Source organism: Cetorhinus maximus, chromosome 17, assembly GCF_964194155.1.
Source record: "Cetorhinus maximus chromosome 17, sCetMax3.hap1.1, whole genome shotgun sequence".
Classification (NCBI taxonomy): Eukaryota; Metazoa; Chordata; class Chondrichthyes; order Lamniformes; family Cetorhinidae; genus Cetorhinus; species Cetorhinus maximus.
In genome coordinates, this window is record NC_135895.1 from 60059831 (window position 1) to 60076812 (window position 16982).

Consider the following 16982-nt stretch of genomic DNA (forward strand, 5'->3'; position numbering starts at 1 on the left):
CCATGGCCTGGGTCTTCACTGATCCAGGGCCTTTGGTGCATTGCCTGCAGCTACCACCACCCCGCTAGTGGCACTGATGGCAATGAGGTGCTGCTAGCCTCTGATTGGCCTGCACCACTCAGGGGTGGGCTTTCTGCCCCCAGGGTCTTTGATCCCAGGGAAGCCTGACTAGCACTTAATGCAGCAGGGCTTCCCCACAGGGCTTTCACCAATTCTCCAGCCAGTGGGTGGAACCCCCTCACCTGAATTAAATTCTGCCCAGGAATCACATTTTCCAGATGAAGGAGAGCTTAAATCTGGAATTCTCTCCTCCAGAAGGCAATTAAAATTTTTAGATTGACATATTGTCATTTTTATTAGGCAAATTGATTGAGGGATATGGATCAAAGGCAGGTAAATGTAGTTAAGCTAGGATCAGCCATGATCTAATTGAATAGTGAAACAGGTTCAAGGGACTGAATGGCCTTTTCTGTTCCTACATTCCCACATGTAATAATGTTGCTGGTCTTTAACAACCACTTTCAATGAACAGACCCAATGCTGCAGAATCTCAGCCTGAAAAGCAGTAAAACAGCGCAATTGTCTGCGATTTTTCATGGCCCGTCCAACGTTATGGTTGGCGGACGGGTGAATCGGCCAGGCGGCCTTTATGTTTTTCATGAAACCTCATCCAAGGGTCAGAGGAAATTTCCGTTAGGAAATAAAATAAAAGGAAATATCTGGGATAGCATTTTTATGAGGTATGCTTTCAGGTGCTTGATTGTGAAGTGTGGACATTTTTTTGCAGCTTTTAAGTACTTCATTTCATTATTTGCGGGACTGCAGCTCCCTGAGGCAGCTGTCTGTCTTCAGGGAGCTCTCTTGAAGCGCTCACCCACACCCAGGATGACATCATCGCAGGCCCACTTCCTGCCCCCATCCTGGCAGTTCTGAGATTTTCAGCGTGCGTTTCACATTGGCTGGCCGTTATTTATTTAATTCATTAGATCTAAACTGTTTCTTCTTAATAAACTACTTTATAATCACAAATATTCGACTGCCTATCTTAGGCATCTGTGGCTCCTGAACCCAAAATCTTACAGCCCATAAAAATAAATAAACATGTGCCTTTGGCCTTCTCTTAGATTGGATTGCATGGCACATACCTTACTCAGCTGAGTCCTAAAATGGTCATTGGTGTTCTATGCATCAAGAGGACTGCAATATGTTTTCTCCTTTTTAGGCAGCTCCTCAGGATCGAGGATGGCTTGCTTCCTCACCAATTTGATGGATTCTGAAACGGCTGAAAGGTCCAATGCATTGTCTGCAGACTCTGCCATATGGGGGGCATGTGCTGCTTGAAGGTTTGGCAAAGGTTGGTTCGAGATTTGTGCGCTCCCTCCAATGCCTTAGCTTTGCCTCTGCACATTCCCAAAGAAGTCTCTTGATGTGTTCAGTGCCTTCCCGAATTAGCGTTCCCCATTTTAGTCGGTCACAAGCCAGTGTCTCCCGGAGTGAGCAGGGATGTTTGACCTCTTCAGGGACTCTTTGAGGACATTCTAAACTGTTTCTGCTGTCCTCCTGGGAATCTCCTGCTGCGACCGAGTTCCAAGTAGAATAGTTGCTTTGGGAGTCTTGTGTCAGGCATACAGGTGACATGTCCTACCCAGTGGAGCCGATTGTGAATGATTAACTCCACGATGCTAGGCATGTTGGCTTAGGAGATGACGCTGCTGTTTCTTGCCAGTAGATTTGGAGGATCTTTTGAAGTTACCACTGATGGTACTTCTCCAGTGCTTTGAAGTGTCTGCTGTAGGTCGTCCAAGTCCGACGCATAGAGGAACGCTGCCCAGTAAATCATGACCTTAGTCTCAGGTTTGAGATTGTGGTCCTCAAATACTCTTTCCCTCGGTGGGCTGAAGGCTGATCTGGCACATTGGAGGTGATGATGGATTTCGTCCTCCAAGGCTTTCACTTAGGCTGGAGTGCCAACAGAAACTGCAGAGTGTGCATGGCGCTCACTCTACTCAGTTGAGTCCCAAAGTAGTCATTGGGGTCCGATATAAATAATAGGACTGTAATATGTATATGAAGGCCCGCTTCTTAAACTAGGCAAAGTCTCCAGCTGCAGACTTTGGGAATACACGGCTGGATTTTCATGGAGTTGAGGAGGGGTGAAATCGTGGCCAGGACCTGATTCTGGGATTCCTGACCCCATTCTTAGGGTTTCCAATTTTCAGTACAGCTTTTTAAGGGTGCAGGCTGGTTCACATCGCAAGCCCACACCATGTACTCCTGACCTGGCTGGCTCCATTGCAGGGATAGGCATGTCCTCTTCCTCTGCAATTTTCATGGAGTTGGACCAGCATTTCAAAGAGTTGTGGTTCACGGCACCTCCAAGATGCCATGAACTATAGTCTGCATGAGGGAACCTTTTGAAGGGTAAATTAAAAAATTTCCCCTCATGCTCCCTAAGCCAAGGCATGCACTCCCACCCACCTCCTATGGGCCCCTCATGCCACCCATGCCAAGGTATGTCCCACCAGCCAGCCCCTAAGGCCCCTAATACCCTCTAGGCCAAGATATGCCCCCCATCAATGGCCCCTCATGCCTCCTATGCTAAGCTATTGCACTTCTATTCACCCACTATACACTCTACAAAACCAATGAACCCTATGGTGACATAGGGTGTATATTAAAACATCTTTAAAAAAAGTCATTGATAACTTTCCACTTTCTTAACAATAACTCGTTTTTACTTCAGCCCAATAAAGTCAGTTGTCCAGACCCTTTACAGTATCAGTAGCCGAAACTGCAAATACTTGAAACCTCGTTATCTTTTATAAATAACCATTGTGCAATTGACAGAAGAGTTCAGAAAGCCAGAGCTGTCAATGATGCAATGTTTCCCCTGGGCTCAGCCCTTTCAACAGTCTAATTGATTTCTGGGCACCCATCCAAAAATGCATAATGAGGCTCATGAGGCTACCATGAGAGGCCAGGAACCATTAAAATGTTGAAAGAGCTGAGCCGCCATGGACTGGGGTAAGGTGGGAAGGTGGCAGGGTCCTCACCCACCTGATAAAATGGCCCCCAGCCACCAAACTCGCCATGGAGGAAAGACACAAGATTCCACCCATCGCAACTTGAATGTGGCTCAAAAAGGTGCATAAGAGTAAACAGTATCTGCTGGTGCACAGCCTGGTCACAGAAGTGAGTGAATCATAAACAAAGTGAAAGAGTTGGGAAATTGGTGTAAGTGGGAATTGGGGCAGAGGGGGATGGAGGTGTTGTTTTTGTCTCCAATACACATAGTGGCCTGTGTTATAAGTAAGTAATTTAATCTACCTAAAACTTGAAATATGATCAGTAATTACCAAAAGGCTAAATTAAAATAAGACAGGTAGATTAAATACCCAAGACTAATTAATTAAATAAATAAAACAAAGTTATTTAAGGGTGACAGTGTAGGTGATGTGTTTCAATGATGTGGCAGATAGAGTATAATGTGGGAAAATGTGAGGTTGTCCACTTTGGCAGGACAAATAGAAAAGCAGAATATCGTTTAAATGGAGAGAGACTGCAGAATGCTTCAGTACAGAGGAATCTGGGTGTCCTTGTACATGAATCACATAGGCCTGACTTTTGCACTCATCGGGCACATGTGATCGGTCGGCCCAGAAGCAGATGCGAAATGTGCTTCGGCCTGCGATCGGCCACCAGCCACGATCTTATGCTGGCAAATTAATGGCCAGCCAGCGTGCAATGCGTCCTGAGAAAGGCTCAGCGCTGCTGTTGGGGGCGGGTGCTGACGTCAACATGGGCGTGGGTGAGTGCTTCGAGAGGGCTACCTGAAGGCAGACAGCTGTCTCAGGGAGCTGCAGACCTGCCAATAAGAAAATAAAACCCAAAAATGCTGCAAAAAATGTCCATGCAGCACAATCAAGCACCTGAAAGCAGACCTCATAAAATCAACAGTCCCCAGATTTTTTTTTATTTTACAGAGATTTCATTCCGCCCTTGGATGAGGTTTCATAAAAAATGTAACGCCCACCTGGCTGATTGGCCTGTCTGCCAACCGTAAGGTTGGACGGGCCACAAAAACTTGCTGACAATTGGGGCGTTAATGGGCTTAATTGTCCACTTAATTGTTGGAGGGCGCTCTTCCGCCTTTTGTGCCTGCCTGCCGAGTGAAATATCGTGTGAGTGCATGATGACGTTGGGACACTCGTCTGATGTCATCTCGTGCAATTTCACGCCCATTCGGGTCGTAAAACTATGGCCATAAAGTGAGTATGCAGGTACAGCAAGTACTTAAGAAAGTAAACAGAATGTTGGCCTTTGCTGCAAGAGGGGTGGAGTATACAAGTAGGGAAGTCTTGCTACAATTGTAAGGGTGTTGGTGAGACTGCACCTAAATTGCTGTGTAAAGCTTTGGCCACCATATTTAAGGAGAAACATACTTGCACAGGAAGCGCTTCAGCACTTCACTAGGCTGATTTCTGAGGTGAGGAGTTTGTCTTATGAGGAAAGGTTGAGCAAGTTGGGCCTATACTCATTGGAGTTTAGAAGAATGAGAGCTGTTATTATTGAAACATAAAAGATTCTGAGGGGGCTTGACAGGGTAGATGCTGAGATGATGTTGCCCCTTGTGGAAGCATCTAGAACTAGGGAACACAGTTTAAGAAAAAGGGGGGTCCCCTGTTTAAAATGGAGATGAGGAGCACTTTCTTCTCTCCGAGGGTCATTGGAATTCTCTTTGTCAGTGAACAGTGGAGGCTGGGTAATTTCATATACTCAAGGCTGAGCCAGACAGATTTTTGATTCACAGAGGAGTCAAGGGTTATAGGGGGTGGTGGTGGTGGCAGGCATTAAAGTGGCGTCAAGGCCACAATCAGATTGAAGGGCCAAATGGCCTACTCTTGATCCTAATTCCTACATTCTTATGCACTTAACTGAGCACATGAGTGTTTGCAGAGAGCATCAATACAATGGACAATCATATCTGCAGTAAATTCTGTATCTTGAGGAGCTTCTGCTCAGAGCTGTTATTGAGCCAAAGTCTGAGGGGCAGACATTGTGGGGCATTAGTGTTACCTGGACACTTTGATTCAGATGGCAGTCACACCCCTTAGATTAGGAAATGGTCCATATTTGATTAGTGGTCAGGGATATGAAGGTGTGACTGCGAGTCAGGGAGGCCAGGAGACCCAGGGTGTAGTGCAGGAGGACCTCAGCTTTTGCCCTTATTCAACAGGTACATGGGGCAGGATTTTATAGTCCCTGCCAGCAGGTTTGCAGGCAACAGGGCACATAAAATTCCCCCAAGTGGCCTTCCCACTGCTACTCTGTTCGCCTCCAGCTGTCTGCAATTTTGTGGGCGGTAGGGGGGAAACCATCTACCATCATATCAATTGGCGCCCCCCTAAGGGGCCAACTATTTCTTTTTATTCCTTATTGGGATGTGGGCATCATTTGGAAGGTCAACATTTGTTGCCCATCCCTAACTGTCCTTGAAAAGGTGATGGTGAGCAACCTTCTCGAACCGCCGCAGTCCGTCTGGTACAGGTTCACTTATAGTCCTGTTAGAAGAAGTTGGCCATTTTGGGCCATCTTGTCTGCGTCAGCCCTCCAAGGGAGCAATTTACCTAGTGCCATTCCCCTGTCTTCTCTCCATAGCCCTGCATATTCTTCCTTTTCAGACAATAACCCAATTCCCTTTTGGATTTCTCAACTGAAACTGCCTCTACCACACACTGTCAGTACATTCCAGGTTCTAACCACTTGCTGCATAAAAAAGTTTTTCTTCATGTCTCCATTACTTGGTTTGCTAATTACCTTCAATCTGTGCCCTCTGGTTCGCGATCCTTCCACCAGTGGGGCCAGTTTCTCCCTATCTACTCTGTCCAGACCCCTCATGATTTTGAATACCTCTATCAAATCTTCTCTCAACCTTCTCTTCTGTTAGGAAAGTAGTCTCAGCTTCTCCAGTCTATCTTTCATCATTCCTGGAACCATTCTCTTGAATTGTTTGTGCATTCTCTCTAATGCCTTCACATCTTTCCTAAAGTGTAGTGCCCAGAACTGGATGCAATACTCCAATTGAGGCTGAACCAGTGTTTTTTAATTTAACCAAATTTAACATAACTTCCTTGCTTTTGTACTCTATGTTCCTGTTAATTAAGCCAAGAATGCTATATGCCAGTGCTTCCCAAACTTTTTCCTGGTGTTGTCCCATTTTAATACCACAGACTTTCTGTGACCCAGATTGAAAATTTGGGTTAAGAGTTGTTGAGTGAGGCAGGGGGTGCCTCAGAGATCAGTCCATTAGGCTACACCAACAGCAAAAATAAACACAAGGATTTAAAGGGGCCTCACAGCTGTTAGAAATCAGTCTGAGCTCCATGGCCACCATTGCTGCCTCTGAGATTGCAACTCCAAACTCTTCCCTCTCAGCCCCAATGAGGCTCATGACCCAGAGTTTAGAAAGTCCTACTGTATACTTTATTAACTGCTCTCTCAATCTGTCTTCAACGACTTATGGACATGCACACCCAGGTCCCTCCACTCCTGCACCCTCTTCAGAATTGTACCCTTTATTTTGTAGTCTTTTCCCGCATTCTTCTGACCAGAGTGAATCATTTCACTCTTCTCTGTATTGAATTTCATCTGCCACTTGTCTGTTCATTCCACCAATCTGTCTACATCCTTTTGAAGTTCTACATTATCCTCCTCACAGTTCATAATGCTTCCATTATTTCATATCATCTGCAAATTTTGAAATGGTGCCCTATATACCAAGGACTAATGCCATTAATATATATCAGGAAGAGCAAGGGTTCTAACACTGACCCCTGGGGAACTCCACTACAAACCTTCCTCGAGTCAGAAAAACATTCATTAACCACTACTGTTTCCTACTACTCAACCAGTCTTTTTTAAATCTATGTTGCTACAATTCCTTTATTTAATGATCTATAAACTTGCTCACAAGTCTGTTGCGTGGCACTTTATCATCTGCCTTTTGGAAGTCCATGTATACCACATCAACAGCATTGCCCTCATCAACCCTTGCTGTTACTTCAAAGAATTTCAGCAAGTTAGTTACACATGTTAATAAATTCATGCTGGCTTTCCTTAATTAACCCACATTTGTCAAGTGACAATTCATTTTGCATGGAATTACCAATTCTAGAAGCTTCCTCGCCACTGAAGTTAAACTGACTGGCTGATAGTTACTGGGCTTATCTTTACACTCTATTTTGAACAAGGGTGTAACATTTGCATCACCTCTGACTCAAAGGAAGACTGAAAAATTATGGTGAGTCCCTCTGGAATTTCCATTCTCACTTCCTTCAGTATCCTTGGATACATCTCATTTGGTCCTAGTGCCTTATCAACTTGAACTTCAGACAGCCTATCCAATACCGCCTCCTACTTATCAATTTTAAACCCTTCAACCTGAGGTGGTGAGATGAGGTCCTTAAGTGGCGGGGGAGAGGGAATGCCATCCTGGGCCTCCCTGAAACGGACTTCATTGGGGTAGAGGCGGGAAGATGGCGGGGCCCCCACCCTTCCACCTGATTATGCCCCACCACCATTAAACTCACCACGGAAGAAGATTCCAGCCCTCAACTCTGTTTCACTCTCCATGGATGCTGCCAGGTCAGCTGAGTACTTCAAGTATTTTCTGTTTGCATTTCAGAGGGCAGTTAAGGGGCAACCATATTGATGTGGATCTGGAGACACATGTAGGCCAAACTGAGTGAGGACAGCAGATTTCCTTCCCTAAAATATATCAGTTGGGGAACCAGATGGGTTTTTACGACAGTGTCCTATCATTATCAGGCTAATACAGCCCTGTTTCCACTGGGGAGGATCTAAAACTTGTCCCTGTCTGTGAGATCTAAAAGCCCTGGGAGCCAACGCACTTCAGAAAGTTGCACAGCTTGAAGCAGCAACCTGTGAAATTGATATATCCTAACTGTCTGAACACCACACCCCGATTAATTGATGATAGAATCATTCCTGTCCCGGGAGAAACCTAACTCCTGCATCTAAATTAAGTTAGATAGCAAAATGGGATAAATTGCCCCAACATTGCTAAGTTGCTATAAAAAGCTGACATACTCTGACCATTGACATCCTTGAAGCAGACCATGTGTAACTTTGATTCTACTGTGACACCATGGATTTTGGTGAGCTCTTTAACAACAGCAGCAACTTCTATTTCCACAGCACTTTTAATGTTAAAAAATTGAGGGAAACTACTTAAATGTATCAAACTCATTCATGACGCCAAGGTGGAACATTATCATAGAATCACAGAATTTTAACAGCACAGGAGGCCGTTCGGCCCATCTTGTCTGCACCAGTTCGCCAAATGAGCATTATGACCTAGTGTCATTGCCCTGCCTTTTCTCCACACCCTTGCACATTGTGTCTATTCAAATAATCATCTAATGCCCTCTTGAAAGCCTTGATTTAACCTGCCTCCACCACACACCACACACCTTCCAGGCAGTGCATTCCAGACCCAAACCACTCATTGTGTGAAAAAAAACTTTTCTCATGTCATATTTGCTTCTTTTGCAAATCACTTTAAATCCGTGCCCTCTCGTTCTTGATCCTTTATGAGCAGGAACAGCTTCTCCCTATCTACTTTGTCCAGCCTCCTCATGACTTTGAACATCTCTATCAAATCTCCTCTTAGCTTTCTTCTCTCCAATCTATCCTCATAGCTGAAATCTCTCATCCCTGGAACCATTGTTGTAAACCTCTTCTGCACTCTCTCCAATGTGTTCACAGCCTTTCTATAATGTGGTGCCCAGAACTGTACACAATATTCCATCTGAGATCTAATGAGTGCCTTATATAAATTCAACATAACCTCCTTGCTCTAGTACTCTATGCCCCTATTAATAAAGCCCAGGATACTATATGTTTTATTAACTGCTCTCTCCACCTGTCCTGCCACCTTCAACGATCTATGCACCTAAACACCCTTTATGTTAGTAAAGTATCCATAATTTATGTTAGTAAAGTATCAAGATCTGCAACTAGGCTACCTGTAGTCACAGTGTAAAACATAATAAGAGGTAACTGAAAGACATTGACAAATGTACAGATGTCTCCCTTTATAATATTTCATACTCCCTAGACTCTTCAACTGGTTGGAACAATTATCCACTGACAGATAAAGCCAGCAGCGGAACCTTGATTATCACACGACGCAACAAGTAAATCTTGCAGAAGAAAATTATTTAAACTGAACACTTACGTTGAATCAGTGTCTTTTTCTTTCTTCCGTATACCAAAAGCCTTCCTTGTTCGCTTTTTCAATCCTGTTCAGATAAAAAATAAAGTTTCTTAGTCTGAGATTAAAGATGAATCAAATATCAGAATCATTTGTAAATAGGGTTGCATTATTAAAGTCTAAATGTTAGAAAGATCAATGGGAATGTGTTTTTCAGTCAAAATAAAAAACAATATCTAGTGAGAAGGTGCTATACAGCTTGAGGTCTGGTTCATTGATCATGCACTTTATAAGTTCGATTGATGGATGTAAATCATGAAGAATCTGGTTAAAAAACTGTGTATCCATGAAAATATTTATATATGATTACTCGCATCTGGACATTAAAATGAGCACACTGTTTCTCTCTGTAATTGTTTCTCTAATGGAGGCATTATCATTTTTCGCAGCCAGAAGCTCCACTCTCATCTACAAACTTATCCAAGTGAGTGTTAGCAATCTATTTGGCTGTGAGACCATCACTGCCAAGTTCAATGAGCCCTCACCTGACGTCCACGCACACTAATTGGAGTATGATTAAGAGAAGAAAACCTCTCAATTTTTCACCTCAAGCACTAGGTTTTATTTTTAGAGGGATAGAATTGAAAAGTAGAGAAGTTATGCTAAATTTGTATTGAAACTTGGTTAGGCCATACTTAAGAATACTTTGTACAGCTTTGGTTGCCATTTGATACAAAGGACGTAGAGCTACTGGAGAGGGTGCAGAGAAGCTTTACAGGGATAATGCCAGAAATGCATGGCTATTTACATCAGGAAAGGATTGACATGCTGGGTCTCTTATCTCTTGAAAAAAAGCAGAGGGGCGACCTAATAGATGTCTTTAAAATTATGATGGATTTTGATAGAGTGGAGACAGAGAGAATGTTTCCTCTTGCGCAGAAGAGCATAACTAGAGGCCATCAATATAAGACAGTCACCACAAAATCCAATAGGGAATTCAGGAGAAACTTCTTTACCCAAGGAGTGGTGAAAATTTGGAACTCGCTACCACAGGGAGTAGTTGAAGTAAATAATGTAGATGCATTTAAGAGGAAGCTAGACTAGCAGATGAGCAAGAAGGGAAAAAATGGTTACAATAGATTATTTAGATGAGGAAAGATGGGAGGAGACTTGAGTGGAGCATAAATGCCAGCATAGACTGGTTGGGTCAAATGGTTTGCTTCTGTGTTGTATATCCTTTGTAATCGTGTGTAAAAGAAAGAATACTTCAATAACCAGGATATGAAAGTCTTAACTAACTGGCTTTTTGAGAAGAGTAATGAATTATTTAAGATGTAGTTGGGTCAGCAGATGAGGACAAACCATTATTAGTAGCAGAATGTGGCAAAGAGTTTTGCAGCACACCATATCCTCAATTGACTTGAGATTAACAGGGGAGAGATACTAAAGAAGTATTAAACTTTGAAGATCCCAAGCTATGGCAAAAATATCACCATCTTAAAATGAAGTTGGACTTATTATACTGATATGTAAGAAAAACATTTCTATTCTCATAGAATTGTTAGCAACGTGATATAATGTCTTTAACAAAGAAAACAATATTCCAAGCTACTTCACAAATCAGGCAAAGATGTACATGAAGATAAAAAGGAGACATTAACAGGAGTTACCAAATGCTTGGATTAAAGAGGCAGCTTTTCAGAAAAGCCTTAAAGGAAGATAATGAACTGGAGAGGAAGAGGGTTTAAGGGGGGAAATTCCAGTGCATGAGGGCCCATGCGGATGAGGGCCAGCAATAGTGGGGCAAAGAGAGGGCACAGAAGGCTAGAGCCAGAAAAACAGATTGTTGGAGGAAGGCTGTTGGGCTGGAGGAGGTTACAAAGCTAGGGAGGATCAAGACCATGAAGTGATTTTACACAAGAATTATCATTAAAAGGCTTGAGTTTTGAATTTTTGAGGGTTTGGGAGCCAGTATAGATCAGAAAGAACAGGGTTGATGATTGAGTGGAACTTGTTGTGTAATGGGATATGAGTGGGATATAGCAAAGTTTCGGATGAACTTGTTTATAAAGGATGGGGGTTGGGGGGGAACCACCCAGCAGGTCATTGTAATAGCTGTATCTGACAAAGCCATCAATAAAGGTTTCCACGGTAACAGCCTAAGGCAGATCCAGAGACAGGCAACCTTACTGAGGCAAGATTATGTGGTATTTATGGTGGAGAATGTAAGAGGTCAGAAGTTCAGTTCAGGGTTGAATAGAATGCTGAGATTTGGATCAGTCTGATTCCGCCCTGGAAAATTGCCAGGGAAGGGGAATGAAATCAATGCCATGGATACAAGTTTGTACTTAAGATGATGGCTTCAGTCTTCACAATGTTTAACTTCAGGGGAAGAATTTAAAGTGCAGGAGTGGGCGTGGGCACGTGCGCCTCTGATCGGCGCCCCCGATTGGGGACATGCCACCATTTTAAGTGGGCGGGCCAATTAAGGCCCGCTCAGCGTGATGTCCGCCAGGAAGCGCTATGCTCTCCCTGTGCGGGTGGGGGGTGGGATTCCCTCAGCTGAGAGTGCGCTCTTTCACACATGCGCGCGAAAGAGCGCACTGATCTCCCTGAGGCTAAGTGCTGCCTCAGGAAGATCGGCTCAGAATTTAAACTTTGAAGGTAAATGTAGAAACAATTTCACTGACACGTCCCCTCATGTGACACTGTCACATGAGTTGGGACATGTCTATCACTTTAACTCTAGCCTTTGTTAAATATTTAAAAACCCTCATGAAACCTCATCCCAACCGTGGATGAGGTTTTGTGCTTTTTCTTAAGCCCACCAGGGCTCCGGGCCTGCTCGCCAACCCTAAGGTTGGATGGGCAGCCCTGTCAATGACCTCAATTGTTTTATTAATGGCCTCAATAGGCTGTTGACAGGTCGGCGGGCGCACAGCTGACTCGGCTGCGGCCCCGCCGACCTGAAAATTGAAATGACGCAGGGTGATGTCGGGAGTTCCACCCAACGTCATCCCGCGTCATTTTACGCGTCAGCGAGCGGGCCCCGCCCTCCACTCGCCGTCCTAAAGATCCTGCCCCAGGAATTTTTTTAAATTGCAGGATGTAACTTGCTGGCAAAACTTTCATTTACTGCCCATCCCTAATTGCCCTTCAGGTGATGGTGATGAGCCTTCTTCTTGAACCATTGCAGTCCACGTGGTGAAGAGGACCCCACAATTGGGAGCGCCAGGATTTTGACCCAGCAAAAATGCAGAACTGGTGATATATGGGTATGTCAGGAAAGTGTGAGATTTCCAGGAGAATTTGAAGGCAATTCTGTCCCTCTAGGTGTTAGAGGTTGCAGAATTGAAAGATGTTGCTGAAGAAGCCTTGGTGAGTTGCAAATTGCAGCTCACCTCAGGCTGGATATCAGACAAGCAGTGCAGGAGCACAGAGGCAGGTAGGAGCTCGAGAGAGGTGGAGCTGTGCGTTGTCAATGTACTTGTGGGAGTTGATCCAATCCCTGTGAATCACATTAATTATAATTAGCAGGGAATGTGGTATTTCTCCACACACAAAGAAAAAAATAGTGGAATTAGTACAGGAGCTGCCTCTTGAGGGCACCTAGTTCCCAGAAATTGGAGGGGAATGTGGACCAATTAGTATGTACTATATTAATCATTTGTTCTATACTTTGCATCATGTATTATATTAACATGTTCGTACACACTGTGCAAAGTTTTCCTTCACTAAAATCACAATACCCAAAGGGATAAGTGTTCTGAGGAATTAATACTGTCTTATCTACTCTCTATGAAGAGCAGAGGATCCAGTGTTTAACAATAGAGGAACATCCAAAACACAATTGTCATCACCCACCCTTGTAGAAAGCAGTGTCCCAGATACAGATATTGTGCTATAAGTATTTAGTGAGGAGGATAGGTAAGGTTGCATGAAGCATGGATTCTGAGGGCAGCAACTACAATGCAAAGGTCAGGTATATTGAATTCCCTTTGTGATTGCCTTGGAATACAGGTCTTTGAGGTGTCAATTTCCAGTAGAAAGTGTTACAATACATATTGAATAGATATTTGATTCCACATGCGTAATAGTGCAAGAGATGAGTGAACAAAACAGCCTGTTGTAAAATCTGACATTTAGCAGTGTGCAAGACAAGTGGCAATCTTTGTGAAGCAAGTCATTAATGAAACAATAGAGATGTCTTATGAATGCTTAATATTGTTGTCACGGCTACTTTGAGGTCAAAAAATGGTGAAGGTTGGCTTTGACTCGCTTGGACAATGCTAATAATCAAATGGAAGAGAAGTATTTAACGACTTTACGGAGGGTCATATGAACATACGTAATACGATCAAAAGTAGGCGATTCGGCCTCTTGGGCCTGCTACACCATTCAATAAGATCATGGATAATCTGTCTGTGTTTCGAATTCCACATTCCCATCTACCTCCAATAACCTTTCATTCCCTTGCCTAACAAGAATCTATATACCTCTGTCTTAAAAATATTCAATGACCCCGCCTTCACCACCTTCGAAGGCAAAGTTCCAAAGTCGCACAACCCTCAGAGAAAAAGTTTCCCCTCATCTCTGTCCTAAAAGGGCAATCCCTAATTTTAAAACAGTGACCCCTAGTTCTGGACTCGCCCAGAAGAGGAAACATCCTTTCCACGTCCACCTTGTCAAGGCCGTTCAGGGTTTAATATACTTCAATTGTCACCCCTCACTCTTCTAAGCTCCAGTGGAAACAAGCTCAGAATGTCTAACCTTTCCTCATAAAACAACACACTCATTCCAGGTAGTAATCTAGTAAACTTCCTCTGAACCGCCTCCAACACATTTACATTCTTAATCACTAACCTCACTTAGACAGGTCAGTAGGCATCTTAATGAGATTGGTTGTAGCAGTGGCATGTATAGAGAAGCATGGAAGTCATCAAGTAACAATAGTCTGAGTGTTAGTCCTCTATTTCTGTACAGAAGGGAGAGGTAGGGGAATTAACATGGGACCTCCAGCGTAAACTCAGAAATTAAATGAGTTGAAGTCAAGAAAAGTGCAAAATAAACAAAAAGGAAGTGATGAGGACATTGAGGTTGAATGGGCAGATAAAGAGAAATACAGGAACAGAGATAGTAAATGAGTTGTGAGAAAAAGAAATGAAAGATAGGAAAATTAATAAATGAGTCGAGAGAGAAAAGGACAGGGAAAAGGATATGTAACAATGAGGAAACCCTGTAACACAGAGTTAAATTGCCCTTAATGACAAAAGAGTGGTAGACAATATAGTTGCAGAATGACAGAGATACAGGTTTAAGAAAAAAAATCAGCATGAGGAACGCCTGGAGAAATCAAAACAAAAGATAACCTGATGCTGCTGACTTTTCCTACTTTGTTCTGATGTACGGTATTTTCTATAAATTCATTAATCTGCTACTGAGTAATTTTTAAAAATCCAATATTAGTGCAATTACTTCATCAAATACTGAAGTATTTCTATTTAACACTATACAAGGAATTAGCCAATAAACATTTAGAAAATAGCCAGGACTATCTCTCTATCTTGTCCATATTACCAGCATCATTACTCCTGTGAACATTTCCCTATTAAACACACCTACATTCTCTGCTTGCTGGTCCTCACTTTATTAAAATCATGACTCATTAGATTCTGTCTTACTCTAACTCAGTTACGAAATGTTAAAACATTTTATGCCCTTCAGCCTACAGTCAACAGTTATTAAAGCTAATGATTAATGTCAAAAACCCTTTATTTTACCCTGTCTTCTCTTTGACCTTGGTCATGTGTTGCACTATATCTCTCTATAGTTCTTAACCTAGGCTTCTCAGTTAAAAAATGATAACACCAACAAGGCTGTTTACTACTACAAAAGTATGACTACCTGCGTCAAATATCCTAATCCTCTGCTCATGAGTTGTGAATGTGCTAGACTTATCACTGCTATTTCAATTGAATTAGACTCTTGATCCTGAAAGAACAACATGAATCGCAATACTTTGATTAAATGTCAGCAAGCCACTTCAGGTTAAAGTTAAGAGAAGGAAGGGTAGGTAAGAATCTATATTCAACAATTACTAACAACATATAAACAAATGGTATCCATCAACCTGCTTGCTTCAATGGGTGCTTGGAGCTTAGAGTGGCATCTCTCAACAGGCGGGTTGCTAATCTATGCACCAGGCAAGATAACCTCAGCAAAGAAGCCGCTAGTATTTCACTTTGCAAGCTGGAACATAAGAACCATGTGTCCTGGCCTTCTGCAAGTTGATGATGCAAGACAGCTGTGATTGACAAAGAACTTACAAGGTTCAACATGGACATTGCTAAGCTGCAAGAAACTAGGCTCACTCAGAGTTGATACATAAAGAGAAACACTACACATTCTTCCAGCAGGGGAAAACTCGAGAGGTAACACATCAGCATGGGGATTTCGCAGAAAAAACCCCCCCACTCTACTTGCGATGCTTGAACCCTACAGAAGGCTCAGAGAGACTTCTTACTCTTCGCTTGTCAACAAGCATGGGCCCAGTTAACCTCACGTGCATCTACGCCCAGACATGCACCTCCACACACAAGGGTCAATTCTATGAGGCATTTGACACTGCTATCAACAGAATTCCCAGCACTGAGGGACTGTACCTTCTAGGGGACTTCAACGTCAGGGTGGGTACCAACTATACAGCTTGGTCAATGTGCACGGGGCACCAGGGAATTGGCAAGATAAACGAAAATGGACAGAGGTTACTGGACCTATGCTGCTACCATGAATTCTGTGAGACAAACAGCTACTTCCAAACTAAGCTGTGCCACAAGGTGTCCTGGGGACATCCGAGATCATGCCACTGGCACCAGCTAGATCTCATCATCACCAGACATATCACCCTCAACAGTGCTTTCATCAGTTGTAGCTCTCACAGCACTGACTGTGACACTGACCACTCCCTGGTGTGTAGCTTCTGACTAATGGTTTGAGGCTTATTGGATTAAAATGGAGCCAGTTACTGAAACCACGAGGAGAACCCTCATGAACTACAGGCAAGTCCCCAGATGTTTTCAGAACTGCCAGAATCAAGTCTCAGCAGACTGCTTAGAGCTGCGTCAATCAATACTGGTTGAAATTCTGCAACAGCATACAATCTGCTGCTGAATCTGGGGATGCTAGAGGGATGTATGAAGGAATCAAGAAAGCAACAGGCCTAGCAGCAATCAAATCAGCCCCCTTGACTACAAAGACAGGACGATTACCACTGTGGAAGCGGTGTGTAAATAGAATGTCATCATCAGGATTCAGACGTCATTTTAATCACAGGCTGCATTGTTTCAAACTTGCCACGGAGGCTGGTAGCAGACATCATCCAGGCCAAAAGAAGTGGAGTCAAATGTTTTTCTTTACTTTTGGAAGCTGTGGGTCAGGAGAAGCAAGAGTATCTTGATCCTCTATCTCCCCGTACCCCAACTTGCTGGGGGCGGTTTCTGTGAGTGCTCGGCAGCAGACTGAACCCCAACCTCCACCCAACCCAATTCTCAGCTCCGGCCCAGCCCACTGCACTGACATCATTCCTGTGTTATCGCATTAAAGTTAAACCCATCACACTGTAGGGGCGCAGGGTAGTTCACTATCCACTTTGGCCCTTGCATCACATGGACTACAATGGTTCAAGCAGGCAGTTCACCTAACCCTTTCATGAGCATTTAGCAATGGGCAACAAATGCTGGCAATTGCC

General features: G+C 43.5%; 1 protein-coding gene across 1 annotated transcript in view; it reads right to left on the reverse strand.

Moving 5' to 3' along the window:
• sgip1a (SH3GL interacting endocytic adaptor 1a) overlaps positions 1-16982 on the reverse strand; it is a 213855-nt gene that overhangs the window by 143291 nt on the left and 53582 nt on the right. Inside the window, exon 2 of the mRNA XM_078561770.1 lies at positions 9260-9323. Coding sequence (XP_078417896.1) covers positions 9260-9323 — 64 coding nt within the window. The remainder of the gene's footprint in view (positions 1-9259; positions 9324-16982) is intronic.